This window comes from Mus caroli, chromosome 7, assembly GCF_900094665.2.
Source record: "Mus caroli chromosome 7, CAROLI_EIJ_v1.1, whole genome shotgun sequence".
NCBI classification, from domain to species: domain Eukaryota; kingdom Metazoa; phylum Chordata; class Mammalia; order Rodentia; family Muridae; genus Mus; species Mus caroli.
Window position 1 is genome coordinate 113,747,853 of NC_034576.1, and position 22,691 is coordinate 113,770,543.

Here is a 22,691-nt window from a genome sequence, read left to right on the forward strand (position 1 = left end):
TGTGGGTGTGCATGTATTTGTGTGTGTGTCTGTGTGCACGTATGTGTGTGTTTGTGGATGCATGTGTGTGTGCATTTGTGTGTGTGTGTGTGTGTGTGTGTGTTTGTGTATGTGCAGTTGCCTGGGGAAGCCAGAGACTGATACTGAGCATCTTCCTTAATCGCTCACCACCTTATTTTTTGAGACAGCCTCTCACTGAACTTGGAGCTTCCTGTTTCCACTTGACTACCTAATGATCAGCCCCAAGTGTCTGTCCATCTCTGCCTTCTAGTGCTGGGGTTACAGGCATACACCACCATGAATGTGGGTGCTGGAGATCTGAACTCAGGTCCTCATGTGTGGCAAGCAACTGAGCCAACTCCCCTACTGTCTCTGATGGTTTTTAATATTAGCATTTTGCAGATTTTATAGTTAATCGGTTATGTTCCTCACTTTGAATGGCTTTTGAAATATTTTTAAGACCAAAAAAAAATGTCTATTTTCAAAGGTTAGATAGTACTCACCGGTGTTCTTATGTTAAACCACCCGATCTTATTCTAATGGAAGACCTTCAAAATGTTTTCAATTTACTACCCCCCAGCCATTCAGGATTTTGATGTTTTCTTGGATCAATTTCTGCAATTTTGTGTGTTGCTAGAAAATTACACACTTTCACCAGGTTTTCAAAAGCAGTGCCAACTAATTATGGACTACTTCTTGGAATGTTTTTGACCAGTGTTGCTGACTAGCACCCACATATTATCCCCTGGGACTCTAGCTGTACTCAGATGTCAAATGTCTGATGTGCAATTGTTCAAACTCAGGTGAAATGAGTTTATAGAAGGAATTAGGGGAAGGCCTTTTGGGCTTTCATAGGGAAGGTTACTTAAATTAGGTCAACATGAAAAGCTGAGGAAATCAATAAGAGCCCAGGCTTGCTGTGCCGTGCTAAAGGGAGAAATGGGAGAAAGAGTGCGAGAGAGTTCTGGGATGCTGATGGCTCCAGCCCCATCCACACTGTGCTGGTCCTGGGTTTGCAGGGACCTAGTTCTCCCTCAATTGACTACTCATGCTGTGCCATGGGGAAGCTGGTGACCTGGGATGTTCAGAAGAATAAAGCCATGGGTTAACACTTCATGAGGACCTCATAGCATCATTTGAGTAGCTGCACATGCCACGGAGGATTTTGATGAGCCAAAAAAAAAAAAAAATAAGTAAAGGCTTCTTCTCTTCTTCAGGTTTTTACCCCTGAGAGAATCTGTGGTTCACCCCATTTCTCCTAAGGCCAGCTTGTATGGTGGGCTGAGGAAGAAGGTCTATAAAGAGACAGCTTGTTCATTTTGGGTGTTGGCCCTCAGAGAGAATTGGCCTTAACTGGCCTTTCAGCAGGGTTTGTACAAGACAGATATCTTGGTTCTCTTTACAAAATAAAAATACCCATTTCTCTTTCTTGCAGCAAAGCAATAATGACATGAGACTTGAGGGGCCCCTCTCTCTCCAGCAGTTCTAGGACATTTTGGCTTTACAGATCCCCCTATCTTCTCTTTATACTGGCTCTCCACCGAGCAGACAGCCTGGAATAATACAAAGAAGCCCAAAGTCCACTCTGACTAGTGAGCCAAAGGCTGTACCTGAAACCCCCCTTTGTCCTGTCTCAGGGTTTCTGACTGAATCATGAGTTCAATCCTATTGCCTGAAGAGTCACACCCCTGCTCTGCCCCAAGAAAGTTTTTTAGACTAGCCTATAAACAGTCTTGTGTACTGGTTCTAGCAATCTGAGAGGTGGACGGCACCAGCATAAAACATTTGCAGTATTTATTGAGAACTGACTATATCCCAGGTGCTGTGGTTCGTACTTTGCATAATTTAACAAATTCAGTCTTAGAATAATCTTATCATTCAGCCTTCTCTTGATCGTGAGTGAGGATGTCACCTTCCATTCATAAGCATGATCCATGTCTTCCCTCCTATACACATTCACATACACACACATATCTGCACACACACAAGATCATCCGCTATTGCTCTGTTGTTCTTATTTCAAGCTCCAGCATCTCTAGGATAAGAGCAGATGCTCAGAGAAAGATTAGCCTGTATCTATTCTGTGTGTCCAGTCTCAAGGGTCAGGGTCTTCAAGGCCATTAGGGGCTCAGATGCAGGCCTACTAAGGCTACAGTCCCAGATACAGATCTAGCAAGGCAATTCCCAAAGCTACACCCTCTTGTGGTCTGTTGTATACTTTCAGGCACTATAGTGGATAATGGAATTCAAAGGTTGATGGTATTGCAGAGCTGGTAGCCTGGTGGCCAGACAGATCATTAGACATCCGAGCACAGTGCTTGTTGAAGCCCTAGACTGACCATATGAGCTTAGGGTCCCATGGCATGGGAGTGGTTTTTGAACTGAATCCCAAAGGACTAGTGGGCTTTATCTGGGGATCCTGACAGGGTGGCAATCCACTTGGAAGGATGAAAGACAACAATGACAAGAACACTGTCATACCTACATCTCTCAGCAGTGAAAAGGATCTGTTTCATATCTGCCCCAAGTCTTCCGGAGACTCTGGCATTATCTCCAAGATGTCAGTATACTTACTAGCAAAGCTGTGGTGGGATATGTCTGCTTCTCGTTCTCTACATCCCTGTTACATATGGCGGTCAGGGAGGACTGACCTCTGATATTGTGGCTCATATTTGAAGTTCCCTTCAATAGGCTCATGTACTCGGGTTGTGTAATGTTTGGGAAGTAGAGACTGGCTGAGAGAAGTGGGTCATTGGAGTGAGCCTTCTGGTTTTACAGCCCAGTTGAGCTTCAAGTTTACTCCCTGCTTCCTGTTCCCTTGAGATACGAGGGATGAGGAGTTCTACACTCACAATCCTGCTGCCATGTGCTATTTGCCATAATGGACTGTGTCCTCCCAGACTGTGAGCCAAGATAAATTTTCATTCCCTTACATTGCTTATGACAGACACTTACTTGGTCTCTGGGATAAGAAAAGTTAACTGATACAGATGTGGTAGAGATAGCAAAGGGTATCTTCAAGTGTTGATATAGCATATTCCTTCCACATAGACCTCATTTGTAAAACTTCTCTGGGTCCAAGTACACAAATACTCATTTTAGCCTTCTGTAGGGAGCCCCGCACAGTAAGGGCCCTCTTAGAGTCTTGTTCCCATGTACTAAGCTCTGCCTAGTGAAAAATTGTTCTTTTCTGTGCTGTCTACAAAACTACTCTAAGTGTCCACAGGTTAGACTCCTGTTGTTAATGCTGACTCTCCATCTGTCTCCTTAACTGGCTCAAGCCCTCCACATCAATTCTAAGTGCCCTGAGGCACATGAGTGGCCAGGCCCCACTCCCAGACTACACTAACGCAGTTTCCAGCCCCTGGGGATGAAGGTGGCCAAGCTCCACTCTATGCAGGGGTGGAGGTGGGATCATCAGGCCATAGGATCTCACCAATTCCAGACCACCCTGGAAAGCTCCACTCTACAAGAAGTCCTATATCAATCCTGCCTCCTGCTTAATTCTTTGCTGCTTCTCTCCAGAGCAGAGATAGCTAGCCTCTTGTGTCTTTTCCAGTGTCTGTGTGGGGTTTGTGGTATGGTGTGACTTTGTGATTTTCCTTGGTTCCTGGCTGCCAGGATGCCTTACCCTCCGACCTGTAACACATCAAACCCTCTCTGCATGTGACCCACCCCCTTCAGCCCCAGCCACAATTATTGGAGTCTTTGTGACCCCTCACACAGCCATTCACCATGCTTCAGGATTTCACTGACTTCCAACTCACTGGCCACTTCCACCCCACAGCTCTGAGTCAGACCCATCTCTTCTTTCCCTTTCAATCTGACAGGACATTCTTCCTCATTTACCGTTCAGAAAACTCTGTATTTATGTAAGGGAGCCTAGGTTCTGATCACCACTGCATCACTGAGGTGGTATCTGACTGCCCCAGGACACACACACGCACGCACGCACACACACACACACACACACACACACACACACACACACACAGAGAGAGAGAGAGAGAGAGAGAGAGAGAGAGAGAGAGAGAGAGAGAGAAGGCAGAGGAAATCATCTCTCAATATCAATAGGGGATTGGCACCAAGCTCCCTTTTCAGACCCCAGACCCCCAGGCCCTTATTCAGAATAGCATTGTCCAGTACAACTCAAGCTCACTCTCCAGTGTACTTCTGATGATCTTGGGGTGAGTCACAGTACCCAGAACAATACAAATGCTGAGTGATTGACACATAGCAGCTTTCAGGAAACAACAACAAGAAAAGTTTGCTGTATATTCAGTACAATCAAATTTTTAAACATTCATTTTACGTGTATAAGTATACTGCCTGCATGTGGTAGGTATACTCTGTGTGTATCTGGTGTCCACAGAGGTCAGACCTATTGGAACTGGAGTGATAAATGGTTGTGAGCCACTGTGTTCCATGCTGGGAACTGAACCCATGTCTTCTGCAAGAGCAACAAGTACTCTTAGTCACTGAGCCACCTCGCCAGCTCCAATGTTGAGTACCATTTATTATTAAATTCATGCTGACAGACCTAGTGACATGGAGAAACAATTCTGTACCTGTGCTCTACATGAAAACAGCAATGGCACTTGTTTTGGAGTTGATGACATAAATATGAATCTATTTCACTTTTACTCACTGGCTCTCATTGGTCATTCATCTTATCAAACTCTTTTTTTCTTTTGTTTTTTTTTGTTGTTGTTGTTTTTGTTGTTGTTGTTGTTGTTGTTTTATTGTCATGCTGGGCTTCTTTGGCTTCTGACCACCTTGAACTTGCCAATCAAGCAGGGCCTGCACCTGGGGTCTTACAAAAACCAGCCAGTCACATAATACTGGGAAACACGGCGAGCTTGAAGAGAAGGTCACTTGGCAGGGCTTTGGGTGGGCTGGTTTTACTCAGTGCATCTAGTTTGGTTGCTCTGAGCGCTGAAGATTTAAGAAGTGAATCTATTTCTGTCCCTCTTCATGCCCTTGCAGTTCATGGGTGGTGGCTTCTCCTGACTTGTAAATTGTGTAGCTACTTCTTGGGCCCCACTTGCAGTAAGTTCTCATGTGTGGGTGCTCAGAGCCTGGAGTCTTGTTGACATGGATGGAGAATGCTGGGCACCATGTCTTCTGATCACCCTTCTCTCATGCACACCTTCTTCTTGTCCCCACCTGGCTGTTGTGGTGTTAACACAGAAGGACAAATGTGATCCCATATTTCAAAGTCACCAGGCAGATCTGATTAATTTTAGAAATGAACAACAAGAAGATCCATCACACACGTTCAGGTATGAGCAGCAATAAACAAAACCAGAGCATGGAACGCTATTTATTTATTAAAACAGTAAATTGAAGGGAAATGGCCTATTTATTTTGCACAATGTCTTCACAGAAATAATTGGCTCATTAATCACATTCCCACCATGGTCACGTTTNGAAGGTCAGGATTACTGGGGAATCAGAACAGGCGTGGTGTTGAAAACCATGGTCATGTCCTGCGCATCTTACAGGCACATAGCAAGGTGGCTGGAAGGTCATACGACAGACATCATGGTTAGGACCACAGCTAGGCAAGCAGGAAGCTGTTCCAGCCTAAATTCTGGCTATAAATGCTTGTTTGCTGTGTCACCTCAGGAAAGCTATTTAATCTCCATGCCTCAGTTTCTTTTCTATGTGTGCATGTGTGTGGAGGCAGGAGATGAGTCGACTTTGGATGTTGTTTCTTAGGGCTGTCTATCTTGCATTGGAGACAGGTTCTCTCTGTTCTGGAACTCACCCATTTGGCTAGACTGGCCAGCCAGTGAGTCCCAGGGAGCCTGCTTGTCTCCATCTCACCTGCATTGGGATTACAATCTTACACCACCATACCTGGTTTGTTTTTATTTTTAAAACTGATCTATCTCTCCAGACCTTGCCTCAGTTTTCTTTTCTGTAAAATAATGTTATTAGGCTACTATGAGTTTGAGTAAGCTGTCAAAAACACTCGTGAGGATGGTATAAGCTCCTGTGTGTCTTCAATGAAGTCACAGCTTAAGCCTCAGCGTGGACCACCTTAATTAATTGATGGGAGCTTAAAGCATGAAATGATGGTGGGCTCACAGGGGCTGCAAGGAGGGTAGAATAGAATAGTAGACACTAAGGGAGTAGGCTCTGCCTTTTGCATCCAACCCCTGCTGGGTAGATGTTCTTATAGAGTATCTGGCCTTTCTGTGGCTTATTCTTCTCATCCGTGAAATAAGGGTGATGAAGACAGTGATAAGGTTATGATGAATTTTACATGAGAAAATGAGCAGAGAAAACTTTCCTCCACACACAGCCATCAGAGTCCTTGATAAGTGTTTGTTACCATCTCTTAGGACCTTCATGGCCTGCAATTTTCTCCCCACACCAGCCATCACCCAGAGAGCTCAGCAGGGGAACATACACGGCCACTTCAGTCCCTTCTCTAATGGGGGAGGGAAAGGCCAAGTCAGCAGTGTAGCAAGAAGACTCTCATAGTCGGTTTCCATTATCAACTTGGGAAGAGGGGATCTCTATTGAGGAAGTTCCTCCATTGCATTGACCTGTGGTTATATCTATGGGGGCCTTTTTTTCTTAATTACAAATTGATGTAGAAGGGCCCTGGAAGTGCTATCCCAACTAGGTTGTCTTTAGTTGTTGCATAGAGAAGGGAGCTAAGCAAGCCAGTAAGTAGGGTTCCTTCATGGCTTCTACTTCCCTTTGGTGATGGAGTATGACCTAGGAGTTGTAAGTTAAACCCTTCCCCCTCCAAGTTGCTTTTGCCATGGTGTTCATCACAGCAACAGAAAACAAAGTGGGACAAACTTGGAGGGTTATAGCTGAGACCAGGGATATATGTCTATGAAGTAGGCAGTAGCATTAGTCAGAAGGTAGACCCCCACCACTGAAGGGTTACAGAACACCCTCCCAATGGTCCTATGAAGACTCCATAGATGCTCCAGTGTAGGGGAATCAAAGGCGGGAAGGTGGGAGTGGATGCGTGAGTGTAGGAAAACCCTCATAGAAGCAGGGGGAGGGAGGGTAGGATAGGCGGTTTCCAAGAGGGGGGAAACTGGAAAAGGGGATAATATTTGAAATGTAAATAAGGAAAATATCCAATTTTAAAAAAGGTAGTGGGGAAAGCAGTACAACAAACAGTTGGGGACATTAAAAACAAAAACAAAAACAAAAAGACCGTGTCTACAAAATGCCTGTTCAAAGGTGGAGTGGCTGTACCACATGGTGTCCCTGTGAGAAAGCATTGAAAATATCCAGATAGTGACAGTTTAGTTTTACACCAAGCCAAGATGACTCTCCAGCTTGAAACCTCATGCCACACGCCCACAGAACTGGTCTGGGCCACAGCAGGTCTCCTTCCTCCCTCTTCCCCTGGGTCCAGCAGCAGTGAGACTGAGTCAAGACTCAGGCAGTTCCACAGTGTGGCAGCAGGTAAGCTTAATTTGAAAATGTTCCCACAGTGACCTTATGCATTCCCAGAATCTTTCTTGATAGTAATGGTACCAAAGCACTCAAGAGAGGCTAGAGTCCCCGTGTGGGGTTGGGGAGTGATGCTGAGCTAGGAGGAGAGCCAGTGATATGTGAGGGTGCCTCAGGGTCAGGTCAGATCTTCTGCAGGGTTGTTTCCCTCCTCACCCTCATGTGTAGAACTGGAGCCAGAGAAGAAACATACCCAGAGGTGATACATTTGAGTGACTTCCCTGTCACTCTTCTTGACTTTAGACTGTCATAACCACAACTAAGGAGGATGAACACAGGATACAAGGGCCGGGAGGTCCCAGTGCCTGGTCTCAGGACTGCTTTACATCGCTTGCATTTGGAAAGAGGTGGTGGAAAGCGATGGTGGTTTTCAGCAGCCCCTGGTTTACTTCCAATGACAACAGCTCTTTCCTTGTAAAAGCAGATTCAGGGACGGGCAAACATCGCTTTCCTCTTTGTGTATGTTTGCATGCACATGTTAGCATATTATGTGTATGAGCAAGTATGTCTCTGTGACAGGTATTTTGCATGTATGTCTAACATACTATGTGTGTGCATGTGTCTGTAAGAGGCCATATAAGCTACGTGTACATGTATATACCAGGAGTGGAAAGATGTCCCCCTATGACACATGTGGCTAGCAGCTGTAGGAACTGTGTACTAGTCCACATGATTGAGTAATAGTGGCTCAGTTCTTTCCTTTTTTTTTTTTTTTATACCCACCCTCCATCAGTCTTGCTTGTTGTAACAAGCAGGGAGCTACTCAACCCACTTAGGGAAAAGGATAGCAGGGTTGTCTATGAATTAGGTCTAGGGTAACCAGGAAACACTCAAAGGACCCTCTGATGTCTGCTGCCTCTGCTCATCAGCTCCCCTCTCTCCTCTCTCTTCCCCTGGGCTGTGGCTTCCTCTTCTCAGCCTGGACACAGGTAGACTCTGGCTTGCCTGATCCTCTGGGCCCTGGTATTATCCATATCAAGCTCCTAGGTGACAACAGGCTTCCTAGCCTTCTTCCATAACTGGCTGACTCACCTCATGCATCATGGTGCTAAAAGTGAGCAGAGTTGGACTGCGTACATTTCCCGTGCTGAGTCACTGACCTATTGACTCATCTTATTGAGTGGATCCCTGCCCTTCTATCAGACTGAAGTCAGTGTGAGACAACAGTCTTGATGTAAATACTGACATACAGGGGTCACATCTTGGACAGTTTCCTTTTTAATTAAATGGATGTGGATGCAGAAGATAATGGCACTTCATGGAAAACTCCCTGTCACCTAGTTCTCAGGGAGGCTAGAACAATATGGTTGTCCCTCGAAGAATGTAGAACTCCCCTGAGTGAAGTGGGAGCGAATGTAGGTTACATCCAGAGGCCCATCCTTTGCTTCATTGTTATGGCTCAAATTGTGTCATCCCAATATATATATATATATATATATATATATATATATATATATATATATATATATGGATTTAAATGGAATCATTGTGTAATGAAGAATACCACATTACTTGGAAATGGTCTTTATAGTGGCAAGGAAATTCATACAAGGTCATATTGTAGGGGTGAGTATTCACCAAGTGTTACTGGCATCCTTGTAAGGAATTGGAAATAGTCATGTGTGAATGAATGTGAAGACAGCTAGGCAGCAATCACCATCTACCAGCCAAGGAAAGAGGTATGCAGGAGGCTGTCCTCCAAACCTTCACAAGGGGTCAGCCTTGCCTGCTTCCAGTTTGAAATTAATTGGGAGACAGTGAATTTCTATTATTTGAGCCTCCCATCTGTGGGTCTTTGTTTTAGAAACCCTAGAAAACTAATATACGCTCCAAGAAAAACTTCCTGAAAAAGGACAAGGAACAAGAGATACTAATATATCCTTGGAGAGGTGGGTTGGGCTGCAGATGTCCTGTAAACAAGGCCAATTGAAGGCCAGCCTTTTCTCCTGTGTGCCTGCTTTACCTCAGTTTCCTAGTCTGAATGCTTAAAAACAAACAAACAAATAAACAAACACACACACACAGAGGGGGAGAGAGAGAGACAGACAGAGACACAGAGAGAGACAGAGAGACAAGGTATCTACACACAGTCTCACACACACACACACACACACACACACAGAAAGAGAGAGAGAGACAGAGACAGAGAGAGACAGAGACAGAGAGAGACAGAGACAGAGAGAGACAGAGAGACAAGGTATCTACACACAGTCTCTCTCTCACACACACACACAGAGAAAGAGAGAGAGACAGAGACAGAGAGAGAGAGAGACAGAGAGAGACTCAAACACACACACTCACACACAAATGCTTGGTTACCCCAACACTCATGTGTAGGTTAGAAAACAGCTTTTGGGTATTGTTTTTCTCTTTTCATCATGTGAGTCCCAGGGATCAAATTCAGGTATCCTGTCTTGGCAGCAGAGACCTTTGATTGCTGAGCCACCTCACTAGCCCTGGCCCAGGAACTTCTCTGGCTTTGCTGAGGGAGGAAGTTTTGAGGCTGGTGTCTGAGTTGGCTATTGTAAGGTTTTAGGCAAGGGATGAGTCTGGTTATATTTATGTTTGGCAGGAGCCTGAGGCAAGAGAGCAGTCTCGAAAAGAGATGCAGACACCTGGGGGGACTGCAGGCATGGGGCTGTTGGCAGGTGACCTTTGGGACAGGTTATGACAATGCCAGAGCACTGGCAGCCTTCTGCCGATTGGTATTGCTGACTACCGTGTCTGTCTCCAGTGGGCAGGGAAGTGTAGTCTCCCGCATTCCTTGTAACAGATGGACCAATGTGCAGGGCTGTGCAAGGCAGGGGGCTGAGTTATGGATGCGAGCTGTGAACCGAGCAGAAGGCTGGAGGTCCAGGAGGTCTTATGGGATATGCTCAGACGGCTCTTTCTAGTATTGGGGAGGGTGGTAGAGACAGGAAACAAAGTTGTTTAATGTGCAAAGTCATTAAGAAAAATAATGCTTTCACTCCAGGGTGTCCAGAAGTCCTAAACAGCTGCTAATTAGCTTGCTGCAGTAGCCAGCCCAGGCTTCCATGAGGTGAGGTTGAGGATTCCTCAGCTCTTCCCTCCTTTATGCTCTGACTTCTTGCCTCTGCCCACACCTACCATCTGCTCCTACTTCTTACAGTTATACATAAGAATCCCAGAGATCCTGGGCCGGTCTGTGGTTCCAAAACCCAGGTGATGAGGAATCAAGGTACCATCCCAGGCTCTCTGCTCTCCCTCGGGTATTTAAGGCTCATGGAGAGGGTGAGTTTGTGTCCCAGGAGGGAGAAAAGCCACTGTACTGTCTTCACTGTCCCCATGTTTTGGGGATGGGAGTTGTTCCCCAGAGTTGTAGGGAATGGGTTGATGTGGGGGCTGCATTTGATAGGAGGGCAAGGATGTGTGACTTTTGTGGGGCTGCTTACAGAATGTGAGGGCAGGTGCCTCTGGGTGGGTGGTACAGATGAGTGTTCGCTGGTAGCAGAGATGCAGATGTTGAAAGATTGGTAAACTGTGGGTATGGAGTGGCATAGATGTTATTATTTGCATAGGTATTGATAGGAACTAGTGACAGTAACAGTATTGGGTATTGGCAGGTATTAGTGACAGTAACCAGTATATCAATGGGCCAAATTATAACAGCCAGAACTTTCTAGCACTTACTATATAGATCCAGCACAGGTCTATGAATTTGACATATTTATTTTTCATCACTAAACTATGAAAGGCATTCTATTGATGCCTTAGTATATGCGTAGGTCCTCTTTGGCTGTTTATGTTGTTTGTTTAAGCCAGGGTCTCTCCCTGGGACACGAGGGCTTGCCAAGTTGGCAAGGCTGTGCAAGAGCCCGAGGTATCGCTTGCTTCTTCCCTTCACTCCTTCCCCATCACCTCACCCCCCAGCACCACCAGCACTGGGATAACAAACACACACCACCACAACTAGCATTTTACTTAGATTATGGGAATCAAATTTAGGTCCTCTGGCTTGTGTGGCAATGCTCCCTGCCAACCAAGCCATCTTCCTGGTCCTAGTATCCCTATGTCCTTAAGAGATGCACAGGGAAGTCAAGGCACTGTAAAGATCACCCAGCCTGCAAGGGCTACGACTGGGACTTGAACCTAGGCTATCTGGCTCAAGGTCCACTCTTTGCCCCTATCCTGTACACTAGAGTGTGGTACAGGTAGCATGGGTGTGAGCATGGGTGGGTGCAGGCACATGTGGTTGGCAGGCATGCAGCAGAGCAACATGCATGGCTGATGTTGAAGGCGATGACTTGGGTGAGCATAGGAGTCAAGATAGGTGTGGCCTAGCCAAGATGGGATCTGGGAGTGATTTTTGACATTTATCAGGAATGTCACCTACAATGCTTGCTTGCTACATTGTGGATAGTTTCTGATATCAGAATTAAAATTCCAGGGCCTACTTGTTAACTAACACTGCTTGTGTGGGGACTGGACTCTGGGCACATTGACTGTCTACTTGATGAGATTTAGAATCACCACAGAAGCATACCTCAGGGTGTGTATATGAGGGTCTTCCCAGGTGTGAGAAGGGATGATCACCCCGAATGTGAGTGGCATCTTCCCATGAGGAGGGGCCTGGAAAGAAAAGAGTGAACACCCACATTCATCCCTCTGCTTGAGATCTGTTGTTGTTTGTTTTTTGAGAAGGCATCTTACTATGTAGCCTCAGCTGGTCTACAACTCACTCTGTAGACTAGGTTGGCCCCCATCTCATAAAAATCCACTCCCATCTGTTTCCTGAGTGCTGAGATTAAAGGCATGTTCTACTACACCCAGCTTTATACCTGCTTCTTGACTGATGGAAATGAGCAGAGAGGCAAGGGCAGACAGTGGATCTAGAAGGATGGATTGGAGACAGGTGCCAGAGACAGGTGCCAGTTTAGAAAAGCATGGGGCTAATAGCAGAGATGTGAGAATGGAAAAGAGAGTGGGGAGCCAGAACTTTACGGGCTCAGAAGAAGCCCTATAGGAACCTCTTCTTGGGGAATGGTAGTTCCACGTTTAGACGTCCTGGGTGGTGACCAGCAGGTGTGACCAACGTGTGTGACCAGCTTGGCAGATGACCTCTTTGATCTGCTAGAGCCCAGGGGACTCTTTGGAGGGGTAAGTGTAAAATTCCACTACAGTCTGTGACAGTGGCCTGGGGAAGACCTAAGGGACCTTCTAAGTGAGTCTTGTGTTGCATTGGGTTCTGGGGAGAGGTGGCAAACAGTGGCCAAAGCAACAGACCTCTCACCCCAGAAGCATTCAGGACAGTGGGTTTCCTAGTCAAGTTTCTAAGAATTACTAGTTCTAAATAGATCACTGCTTAGATTGGGAGCCTCTGGAAAAGAGGGCCAGGTAAGAAGAGGGGGAGGAGGGATGAATGTGGGTGGACCCCAGTCTGGAAGGGACTGAGCCTTAGGACTGGAGGATTGGAGGTGGTGTGAAGGGAGAGGTCCCTTGAACTAAAGGAGTCCCCAAGAAGAGGCAGGCTCTTTGGACTGAGACAGGAGCAGCTAGAAGGATGCTATTGGAGGGGATGGGGCTTTACAAGCAGACTTCAAGGAAGATGCTCCACTGTAGGGACTTCCGGTCTCCCAGGCTGAGCCCAACAGGGCTGACATGGAGCCATGATTAGGTGAGCCATGCCTGATGGATAGAACTGTGCTCAGAGACCCGTTAAGATCCTGATCTCAGTGCCACAGAACCTGACCTTATTAGGTAATAGAGTCTTTATTAAGTTCATCAAATTTACAATTTAAATTGCTCCCTCTCCATCAATAGAGGACTGGCATCCTAATAAAGATGGGAAAGTTGGGCATGAGAGACAGGCACGTACAAGGTAGATAATGTGAAGGCAGAGAGAAGAGAGGCGTCTACTTGCCAATGAACACTTACCTGAGCTTCTAGAAGCTGGGAGAGAGGCACAGAACAGATTCCCTTTCAGCCTTCATTTTGAACTCCCAGACTTTAGAACAGTAAAGTGCTACTTTTCTGTTAAGCCACTTAGGGTATGGCACTGTGTTACAGGGGCCACAAGAAGCTGTTGCTTTGCAATTCAAGGAGGGAGCCAAATAGGTCTTAGGACTGGATAGAGGCAAGCAAGTGTCATGGGGGGAGGGGCAGTGGATAGCCTGGAGAGGCGACTTGGTGACTTCAGGAGAAGGTGGTGTAGATTAGTGTCTGTCAGTGGATGACACTTAGGACTCAAGTAACATCTTCTGAGGCCAAGCCTGTCCCAGGCACCAGCTCACATGGAGGAAGCAGGGAAGGACCTGCCCTCAGCGTGGGAGCCTGAGGGTCCAGTGCCCTCCTCTGAGTTGCTCCTGGCACGTGCCTTATGGACAGCACTGTGCTCAGAGACGCGTTAAGATCCTGACCTCAGCACCACAGACACTGACCTTACCTAATAGAGTCTTTATGAAGTTCATCAAATTTCATCATCTGCAGGGGTTTAAAGTTGTTTTTCTCAAGAACGTGAAGAAGAAAGAGCATTGAAGACACATGATAAGCTACCAGACTCCAATTTCAGAGGAGCCAGGGCACCAAATGACTGTGAAGACTTTTCTTAATCAATAATATTTTATTGCCAGTTATAAATATTTTCCATTTGTCCCCTATTTACAGTTGTAAAATAGTTCAGGATACTATACCCTCACCCACCTCTCTGCGTCTCTCTATAAACTCCATGAAAATTGAATAGGAAATAAAAAGCTCTTTTGTGGGGGAGGCCACCCACTTGGCTCTCCCTCTCAGACTCCGGGCAGCCCCACGTGACAGCAGGCGGCATTGCAGCTGATGCTACACAGTAGCAAAGCGGTGGCCGATGGCACCTGTGGAGGGTCAGGACACCAGGCTCCTCAGGACATTGGTGATAGTCCAGTGTTGTCCCGAGCACTTCTGCAGCACCAGCTGGAAACCAAACTCCATGTCACTGTTCTCTTGCAGCTCCAGGCAGCGCTTGGACTTGCGGTTCTGGATGGAGCCTCCCTAGGAGCCAGACAGAAAGAGAGAGCATCAGAGGCCATAGAGGTAACCAGGTGGATCCAAAGAGTCCCATGCTTGGGGAGTAGCTTCGTCAGTTCAGATGGCTTGGGAACTAGCATTCCCAAGAATGCCGCAGATTCCCTTAGCTCCTGTGTATTTTTCGAGCTTAGATGTATGCTTCAGTTTCCCCATAAGACCCTAGTTCTTTGTAGAGGTAGAGCTATCCCTACCTCAACTTCTGTCTACCATTTGGAGCTGTGGCACACTGCTTGGCTCCTAGAGCTAGCTCCTAGTCAAGGGGCTGGCTCCTGCTCTAAGAAACCTCATTCTTAGGGCCTGGCCTCTCCAGGATCAACCTGCATCTGTGCACTTCCCAGCCTAGGGAAGTGCTAGGCCAGGCCTTGCTGGGCCTCCCACAGACCGTGAAAGTTGTGAGGGATGGCCTAAGAAAACTCATGTCCTTGGATATTGTCTGTCTATTTGGCCCTTAGGCTCTCAAGTCCTGAGCACACATGGGTCTCTCATACAACTGATATTTTGGAAGGTTTTGTAGCCACAAATACTTTGCTTATGTCCAAAAGCCTCTGAAGGAAGTGGTATTCTCAAAAGCATTTACATAGCAGCCCAGCTGAGATACTCAGGGACTACTGGCTCTGAGCCTGCTGAGACCCTGGGATGTCTTAGGATCTGTCATCACCTTGGTTGTGCTCAGCTGGATTTGGGTTTTAATCAGAGTTGCTTGAACGATCATGATCTCAAGAGTAGGCACGACCTGCTAACTCACCTAGCACAAGAAACCCACTCATCCCATGTTCCCCATCTTGGCGGTAACCAGGTGCTTGTGTGGGAAACTCAAGCAATTTCCCACACTCATCTGATTCCTGAACTGTCAAATCTACTTCCCTCGTGCCTCGGACTACCCCAAATCCCTCTTCCATCATGGCTTTGGCTCCTGCCATCTGACTTCTTCACAATCCCAATGATTGGTGATCATGTTGACATGCATGCTCAGACTCAGAAACACCCCAGTGCTAAAGGCTCAGGGCTGCTTATCTCTCCAGCCTCTTCCCTGTACCATACCCCAGCTTCTTCCAGGTTTCTGGCCTATGTGCATCTCAGTGTCTTGGCCTCCTCTACATAGTTCTGTGGCAGGTTGAGCCAGAGCCGCACCTCAAAACCCAGATCCTATCCACCTCCTACCCAGGATTCCTGCCATCTCCTCCAGGGTACCCAGCTGGCATGGTATTCTTTTTTTTTTTAAATCCTGTACTGTCTCCAGCTCACGCCTGCCAGGAAGTTCACTGTGTGAAGGAGAGAAAGCAAGCCTCTCTAGTAAGGAGCTCATTCCAAGGTGGCCACAACCATCCCCATGGCAACCAACTGCCAGCCTCCCCAGAGAACACAAAGACATACTTCTCAGGTCTACCTGGAAAATGGCTCATATCTATTATAGTTGAACATGTGTACTCCATGACCTAACAATTCCACCTGGGCTGATATCAAATTGGAATGTGTGCATGAAAGATACATACATGAAGGCATTTGGAAACATGAATGAATGCTTCAAAGTGGGAACAGCCCAAACCTCCATCAAGAATAGATGGATAAATAACTCACAGTCTGTTTATATAGTGGAATACTATATGGCAACGAAACATAGTCACAAGTACAACGTTGAGCTAAAGAAGCCAGACAAAACAATAAATATAATTGTCTGATCCACTTCCCACTGGTCAAGTAAAACAGAAATGTTAAAGTCAGGATGGTAAGTCACCTATTGGGATAAAGAGAGTAAAGGTAGAAGGATATGAAGAGGCATTCTGGGATATGGTACCATGCTGTTTCCTGACCTGGGTGTTAGTTTTGCTTTGAATTATTGACTTGAACATGAATTTTTGTATGCTTTTCTATACATGAGTTAACTTTCAATTAGAGGGAAAAAAAAAAAAAGCTAAATGTCTGGAAAGGTAGCTTGTCAGTCAAGAGCTAATTTTCCAGAGTATGTGGGTTCCATTCCCAACCCCACAGGGAAGGTCACAGATGTATGCGACTTCAGCTCTAAGGGATCAGATGCCCTTTCCTGGCCTGCAAGCACCATGCTTGCATACGGCACACATACATGCAGGTAAAACACTTATACACTCAAAATAAACATAAATAAATCTGTAAGAGAAACAACTACTAAATGAAAATCCTAGCTCCCCTAGAAAACACTTTATAGATCAGGTAAAGGAGGCAGAGAATGAGTAGCGAGGGTACAAAGTATAGGGTGTGGGTATGCGAGTGCCCAGGAGGGGTTAGAATTTGCCATTCCTGTTGTGTAGGCGACAGCCCAGAAGATCACGCAAGCCATGTTATGAGCATACAAGTGACTAGCATGAGCCCCTCCCCCTGCACTCTACACCCAGGCCTTCAGCTGGGGAGAACTGTGACTCATTATCTCAAGAGCAGAGAAACAACAGAAGCAAGGGAGTCGGGGTGGGGGTGGGGGGACATTGTGTTCCCCTTGCAGCACAGGCACAGGCTCTGAGGCCAGAGGAAGGATTGGTCCCCAAATTCCTCCCCCCCCCCGCCCTCCATGTTACGGGACACTGCAGACCAGCCCTCTCTGTTACTTGCAGACTGAATGGCCTCTGTACTCAGCCACAGCACTATAGGGCTTTCCACTGTGCCTGGCACCTCCAGGGAGGAAGACTATCCCCTCCCCAGCAAGAGCTTTTCCTCACAGCCACCTTCCTCAGAGCATCCCCTTCCCATGGACTAACTCTTGCTCAGAGCATCTATAGGGGCCACACCATTTCCTTCAGGCTTTCACTGAGGGCTGCTCTTTTTCACATTTTCCCTTCCTTGATTTTCCACTTTCCCTTTCCTAGTGCCTTGTGCAACAAGCTTGCGTTAGTTCTCCACTAGGGCTCTTTGAATAAGCACCAGTTAGCTTTCGCTGATCAGAATGAGGTTGGGGCTGCTTCACCCTAGACAATAGGCTTCTTCAACATGGCCCAGAATTGGCACTTTGGCAGTCACACCTTGCTCCTGTACTATGATGGAACAGCCATAAAGGACACTTCAAACTGTCCTTGTTGAACTTGTCATCTGCCTTAAGTCACCATCCTGCCCTTCAAAGGCTGGATTTGGGGGCCCCAAAGCATCCAGTAACACTTGCTCCAAGCAAGACCAGCTCACTGTACTGTCATCCCCAGTTCCCACCGCATCTGTGTAAATCTTGTGGCCCCCAAACCTGAGTATATCTGTTGAACCATGTCAAGCTGAGTCCTATTATTGGTTCACGGTTCTAAAGTGGTAGTGTGGTTGGCTGCCCTCATTTCTTCACCTCACCAACAGGCTGTCTGTCCTGCCCCTGAAGGTAGGAATAGAGCTCAGGCAGGGAGTTAGGACCAGCCCAGCTCTCTAAGTCCAAGGTCTGTCTCATTTTAGGCCCTGAGGTGGAGACTGGAGAGCACTGACCCTGAGGTCAATTCTGCTTCTCAATTCTTCCCTGCTTCTACTGTAGAGACCTGGGCAAGCCTCCCTCCCACCAACCCTTCCCCCTTTACTTGTCTGTAGGGCTAAGGAATGACTCTTGGGAGGTTGTGCAGTTGGGCTGATGGGAGACCTATTTCTCTGCTGTAATACAGCACATACACACACGAGGGTGTTCAGGGCACCAGCATGGGAGAGGGGTCATGGAAATGGGGATGGACCAAGCTCCATCCATTATGTTGCAGATTTTGGCTTCTTAGAACATCTCTGGGGCCAAAAGCAGGCCCTGCCAACAGTGAGGTTGGGCTGCTTCACATCTCCTAGGCCACCAGAGCTTGGAAAACATTGTGGAAGAGAAACAACTGTAGCCCCTCCTTTCCCCACAGCCACTCCTGCCGTTCAGGCCTTCCTTGGGCACCTTCTCAAGGCAAGAGAGTGAGGAAGGAGTAAAAGAGTCTCCTTCAGAGATGTAAGGCTGATATTTCCCAGGCCCTAACCTGCCCCAACCCAACCCATGCGCTCAGCACCCCGCAGACATCCCATATTGGATCATTGGGTAGAAATTGCCATTATGGCCTTCCAGAAGGGTGTACAAGAAGTGGTTCAAGTCCAAGAACAGGAATGGGGTAGGTAGAGGGGACACCACTTGACTGCTTGATTCGCTGTGTATGAGGCCAGAAGCTCTCTCCTCAGCAGAAAGAGCTCTGTGAACAAAGTGAGCTGCCTCCAATGCTTCCAGGAACCATGCTTGGGGGATGGGATACAGCCCAACCATCTTTGGTGGTAGAGCTAGCACCAGCCTTGGGCACTGCAAATGCCAGCCATTTTCCTACTACTCACCAGGCTTGCAAATAAGCTTTGACTCCTTCTCCTCATAGCTTCCTCACCCTAGGAAGCAGCCTGGCGTTGTTCCCATCTGTGTCTTGATCTGTAGATACTGCACTGGAACTAAAGTTATTTGCCATTTTCTTAGTACCTTTCCTCTTGTGTTCCCTGAATAATCTTATGAGTTTCTTACAATACCCCCAACCTCCCAGAGTGGGAGATAGTAGGAGCCCTCATTTTGTAGAACTGGAGGCTAAGGTCCTGAGAGGCTGGGAGATTTTCCCAAGATGCCACATAGAGGGCAGTTGGAACCCCAGGGAACCTTCCCCATTCCCTGTTCTCCACTAGATAAGTAACCAGCAAACCCTATCACCACCACCCCCACACACACCATGCTTATCTCTGAGGTAGTAGCTAGACTAAAGGCGCTGGTGGTACTCAGTGCTGGAATAGAGGAAGATGTCTCAGTGAATTCGAAGAGGTTTGGTCTGTTCAATTTGAGGCTTCTCTAAAGGGATGTTATTCATACATCCTTCCAGCCACTGCCAAATATTTAATGAGCATCTACCAAGGGTCATACACACTTCCCAGCTGCTGCAATGTATGCATGACAGAGAAAGAGAAGGCTTTTTTGTTCTTCTGGCAACTGTGCTCTTGAGGGAGAGTTGGCAGCAGATTCCGGCAAGGAGAGGAGCTGATGAGGCTATGCCTCAAATCATGGAGCTCAGCAGGAGACTCGGCAAGCTGGGGCAGGAGATGACTGCCAGGTGAAAGAGGTGGCCAGGAGATCCTCTACTAAAGGTGAGATCTGAGATGAAACATGGGGGAGAGAGATGCCAGTCCAGGGGCAGGTCCAGGATCCTAATGAAAAGCCCCAGAGGCAGGAATGGGCTTCCGGTGAGGCTTAGGGAACTTTTGGGCTGCGTTTATGCAAAGGCAGAGGAAGCATTGGTAAAAGGGAAGAGATGAGGCCCATGAGTGTGTGTGTGTGTGGGGGTGCCTCTGAACTCTGGCTTTGATCTGAGAGGCAGAGCCAATACTTCCTAGGTATGATCCACATGGTAAGCAGGCCACTCTGGGTTCTGGGCTGGGCTAAGTGGGAAAGAAGGAAAGATGCTGGGACAAGTATTAGCTGACTCTTGTTCTAATCCCCGAGTGTGTGTGTGTGTGGGGGGGCAGCTTAGCCTGCAGTTCTGGGCCAGTTTCTTGGCTCTGGAGCTGGGGCTGGGGCTGGATGCTGAGATCTGAGCCTTTCTCTCTCCATGTAAGACCCTGCTGCTTGTTTGGTTTACCAGTCCAGTCATCAAAATTATTTGTTTAATACTTACAACTACGGAATCTACAAACACACAATACTTTTAATTAAAGAATTTAAATAAGGGCAATTAAACCTGGCAGGAGAGAAGCCGCAGCACACAGAGGGCTTAATTGGAATAGAAACCAAATTAAATATGGAAGAAGCCATTAAAAACCAAAGCGGAAGTTGAATGTATAGGACGAAGAATACTAATAACGGTTCCTAGAGCCAGTCCCTGCCCTTGTTTCAGTTTCCCTTTTGGGTCCTTCTAAAGGAGTGACTACAAAGGTCCCAAGCAGAAACAAGGAAGAAATGACTCTTTCTCAGGTCTTGGTCATGTGACCTGGGGAATGGCTGAGCCATTCTGGGCTTCTGTCTATCATCTCACTTACCATCTTGGACCACTCAAGATATTAACACAGAGGACTATGGATACTGGGACACGTGGAAGTCATCACCCATGCAACCCTAAGGCACAGATCTCTCTACTATAGTTTCCCCACAGGGATGTCAGATGGTAGCTAGGTGTGGGTCAGATAGCATTAAACAATCCTTGCCCTACTTGGGAGGTGCATGCTGGGGTGTCTTCCTTACTGTAGCTCTGAGAGTTAGAGCTGAAGATTTTTTTATTATTATTACTTCATAAAATTAGATATTGAGCTGGGAGGTTCAGGAGCTGGCTCAGAACCTGGTTAGCCAGTGTTGGGATCAGGATCGAAGCCCAGGTGTCGTCCACTGGAGAGGAGAATCACCGGAGTGCTCAGGAAACTCAACCACTACCCTGCTTTCAGATTTGGTAGGTCTCAGAGATGGCCTGAGAATGTCCCAAGTGCTGTCCTCGTGGCAGTTCTGGTATGGGTCCAGCTTGCAAGGATCAACAGCATCTGTGACCCTGTTTAGGAAAGGCCTGGCTTGCCCCCAGAGCTTCTGGGCTGCCTGCCTGGGCTGGCTTTCCTTATAGTGGGATGCACATCTGAAGTCAAGTTGTACCAGATCCTAGATCCTGGATTCACAGACTTCTGCTTCCCTGGGAGCTCCTACCCCACCTTCCTTGCTAATGAATTTTCCAAAAGGCAAGCAGCCCTGTGAGTCCTGGGCTTTAAGCTCAGTGAGTTGAGGAGTTTCTGGGTTAAGTACTTAATGATTGGTAATCAAATACTTCAAAGCTTGGGCAGGACATTAGGCCTGGTTACAGAAACCCCGAGATTAGGTGTTTTGTAGAGTAAAGTGTTCTTTATGTAGTATGAATATTCAACACTTACTGTGTTCAATATGCACTTCGGTGTTTTCTTCCTTCAAGGGCCTCACCCAAGCCTAAGTGGGATTCTGCCTGGGACTTGCTGTGTGAGGCCATTGACTGAAAATGGGTATTTGCAAGATCAAGTAAGCGAGGACAGGTAGAAAGGGGTCCGGAGATGCAAGTGCCCGGAGAGCTGACCAGGATGGCTGTGATTCTGTTCATTCACACATGCTTGACCTAGCAGGGAAACCCCAGCCTCAAATTCTCACTAATGGGTTTTTCTAGACAAAGACAGAGCCAGCCCGGTGTATGGACTCTTAAGACAGCATCCCTGTGTCTGACTTCTAACAATCACTTAACCTGTCTGTGCCTCAGTTTCCTCATGTTTGCAGGTGCTCCATAGGCCTGCCATGGTTTCAAAGTATTACTTATAAAAGGTTAGTATAGTGCCTAGCATGCTATAAACACTATATAAATATTTGATTCTTTTTAAAATCCCATGCAGTTCTGGGGAGCTGAGCAATCACATCTGCCCCTGGCCCTGATCACTGCAGGAAGAGAAGGAAGAAGAAAATGCTGATTGCTCTAATTTTAAAAATAACTAAGAAAACAGGCTCTAAACAAAGCGTTGTCAATCGCTGGGAACTGGACAGTCCCACTCGCACCCTTTCCTGTGACCTGGAAATGAAAAGCTGCTTTATCCCAGAGCCATAATGAAACACCCGATGATAGCCCTTTCTTTTCAGCACAAAAGCTTCTCGAGGCTGGATGTGCTGACAGTGCTTGGGGCTGAGCTGGGGAAAGTCCAGGGCGCCTCCTTGCCTGAGTGGAGGACACTCGGGCAAGGTTAGAAGTGCCTCTGGGAAACGTGCCTGCAGATAGCTTTTGTTTTTACAGGAGAATGTTTGTCTCATTTCAGGTTATCATATTAGACCCCAGAAAGCAGAACCAACCTTAATAGGCAAGCTGGGCTCTGGGCTTTCCCCAGACATCTTATACTCCCTAAAACTCCTCTTTCTTGGCACCAATGGACACCTTTGCTCTTACTGACATTCCTTCCAAGAATGAAGCAAGTCAGGGCTGGGAAGTGGGCCTTCTTCCATGTAACCTCGGATTTTCAGTTGTATCAATACTTCCATGAAGAAATGACAGTTGGGGTTGGCTAGCATAAAGTACAAGCTATAGAGCCTGACAAAATTTCCTCTTTCAAAACATATTCAAACCAATTTGTACTCCACTCTGTGGAATAAGAACATCTGCTTAATATAAAAGATTTCTTCCACACTAGTCACAAATCTGGTTATAGGGAGAATATCTCTCTCTCTCTCTCTCTCTCTCTCTCTCTCTCTCTCTCTCTCTCTCTCTCTCTCTCTC

The 22,691-nt window shown here is 46.9% G+C and overlaps 1 protein-coding gene across 1 annotated transcript in view; it reads right to left on the reverse strand.

The window, feature by feature from the left end:
- Positions 1-14,050: 14,050 nt before the first annotated feature.
- The window catches only part of Galnt18 (polypeptide N-acetylgalactosaminyltransferase 18), a 311,123-nt gene continuing 302,482 nt past the window's right edge, over positions 14,051-22,691 (reverse strand). Inside the window, exon 11 of the mRNA XM_021167493.2 lies at positions 14,051-14,478. Coding sequence (XP_021023152.1) covers positions 14,332-14,478 — 147 coding nt within the window. The 3' untranslated portion in view covers positions 14,051-14,331. The remainder of the gene's footprint in view (positions 14,479-22,691) is intronic.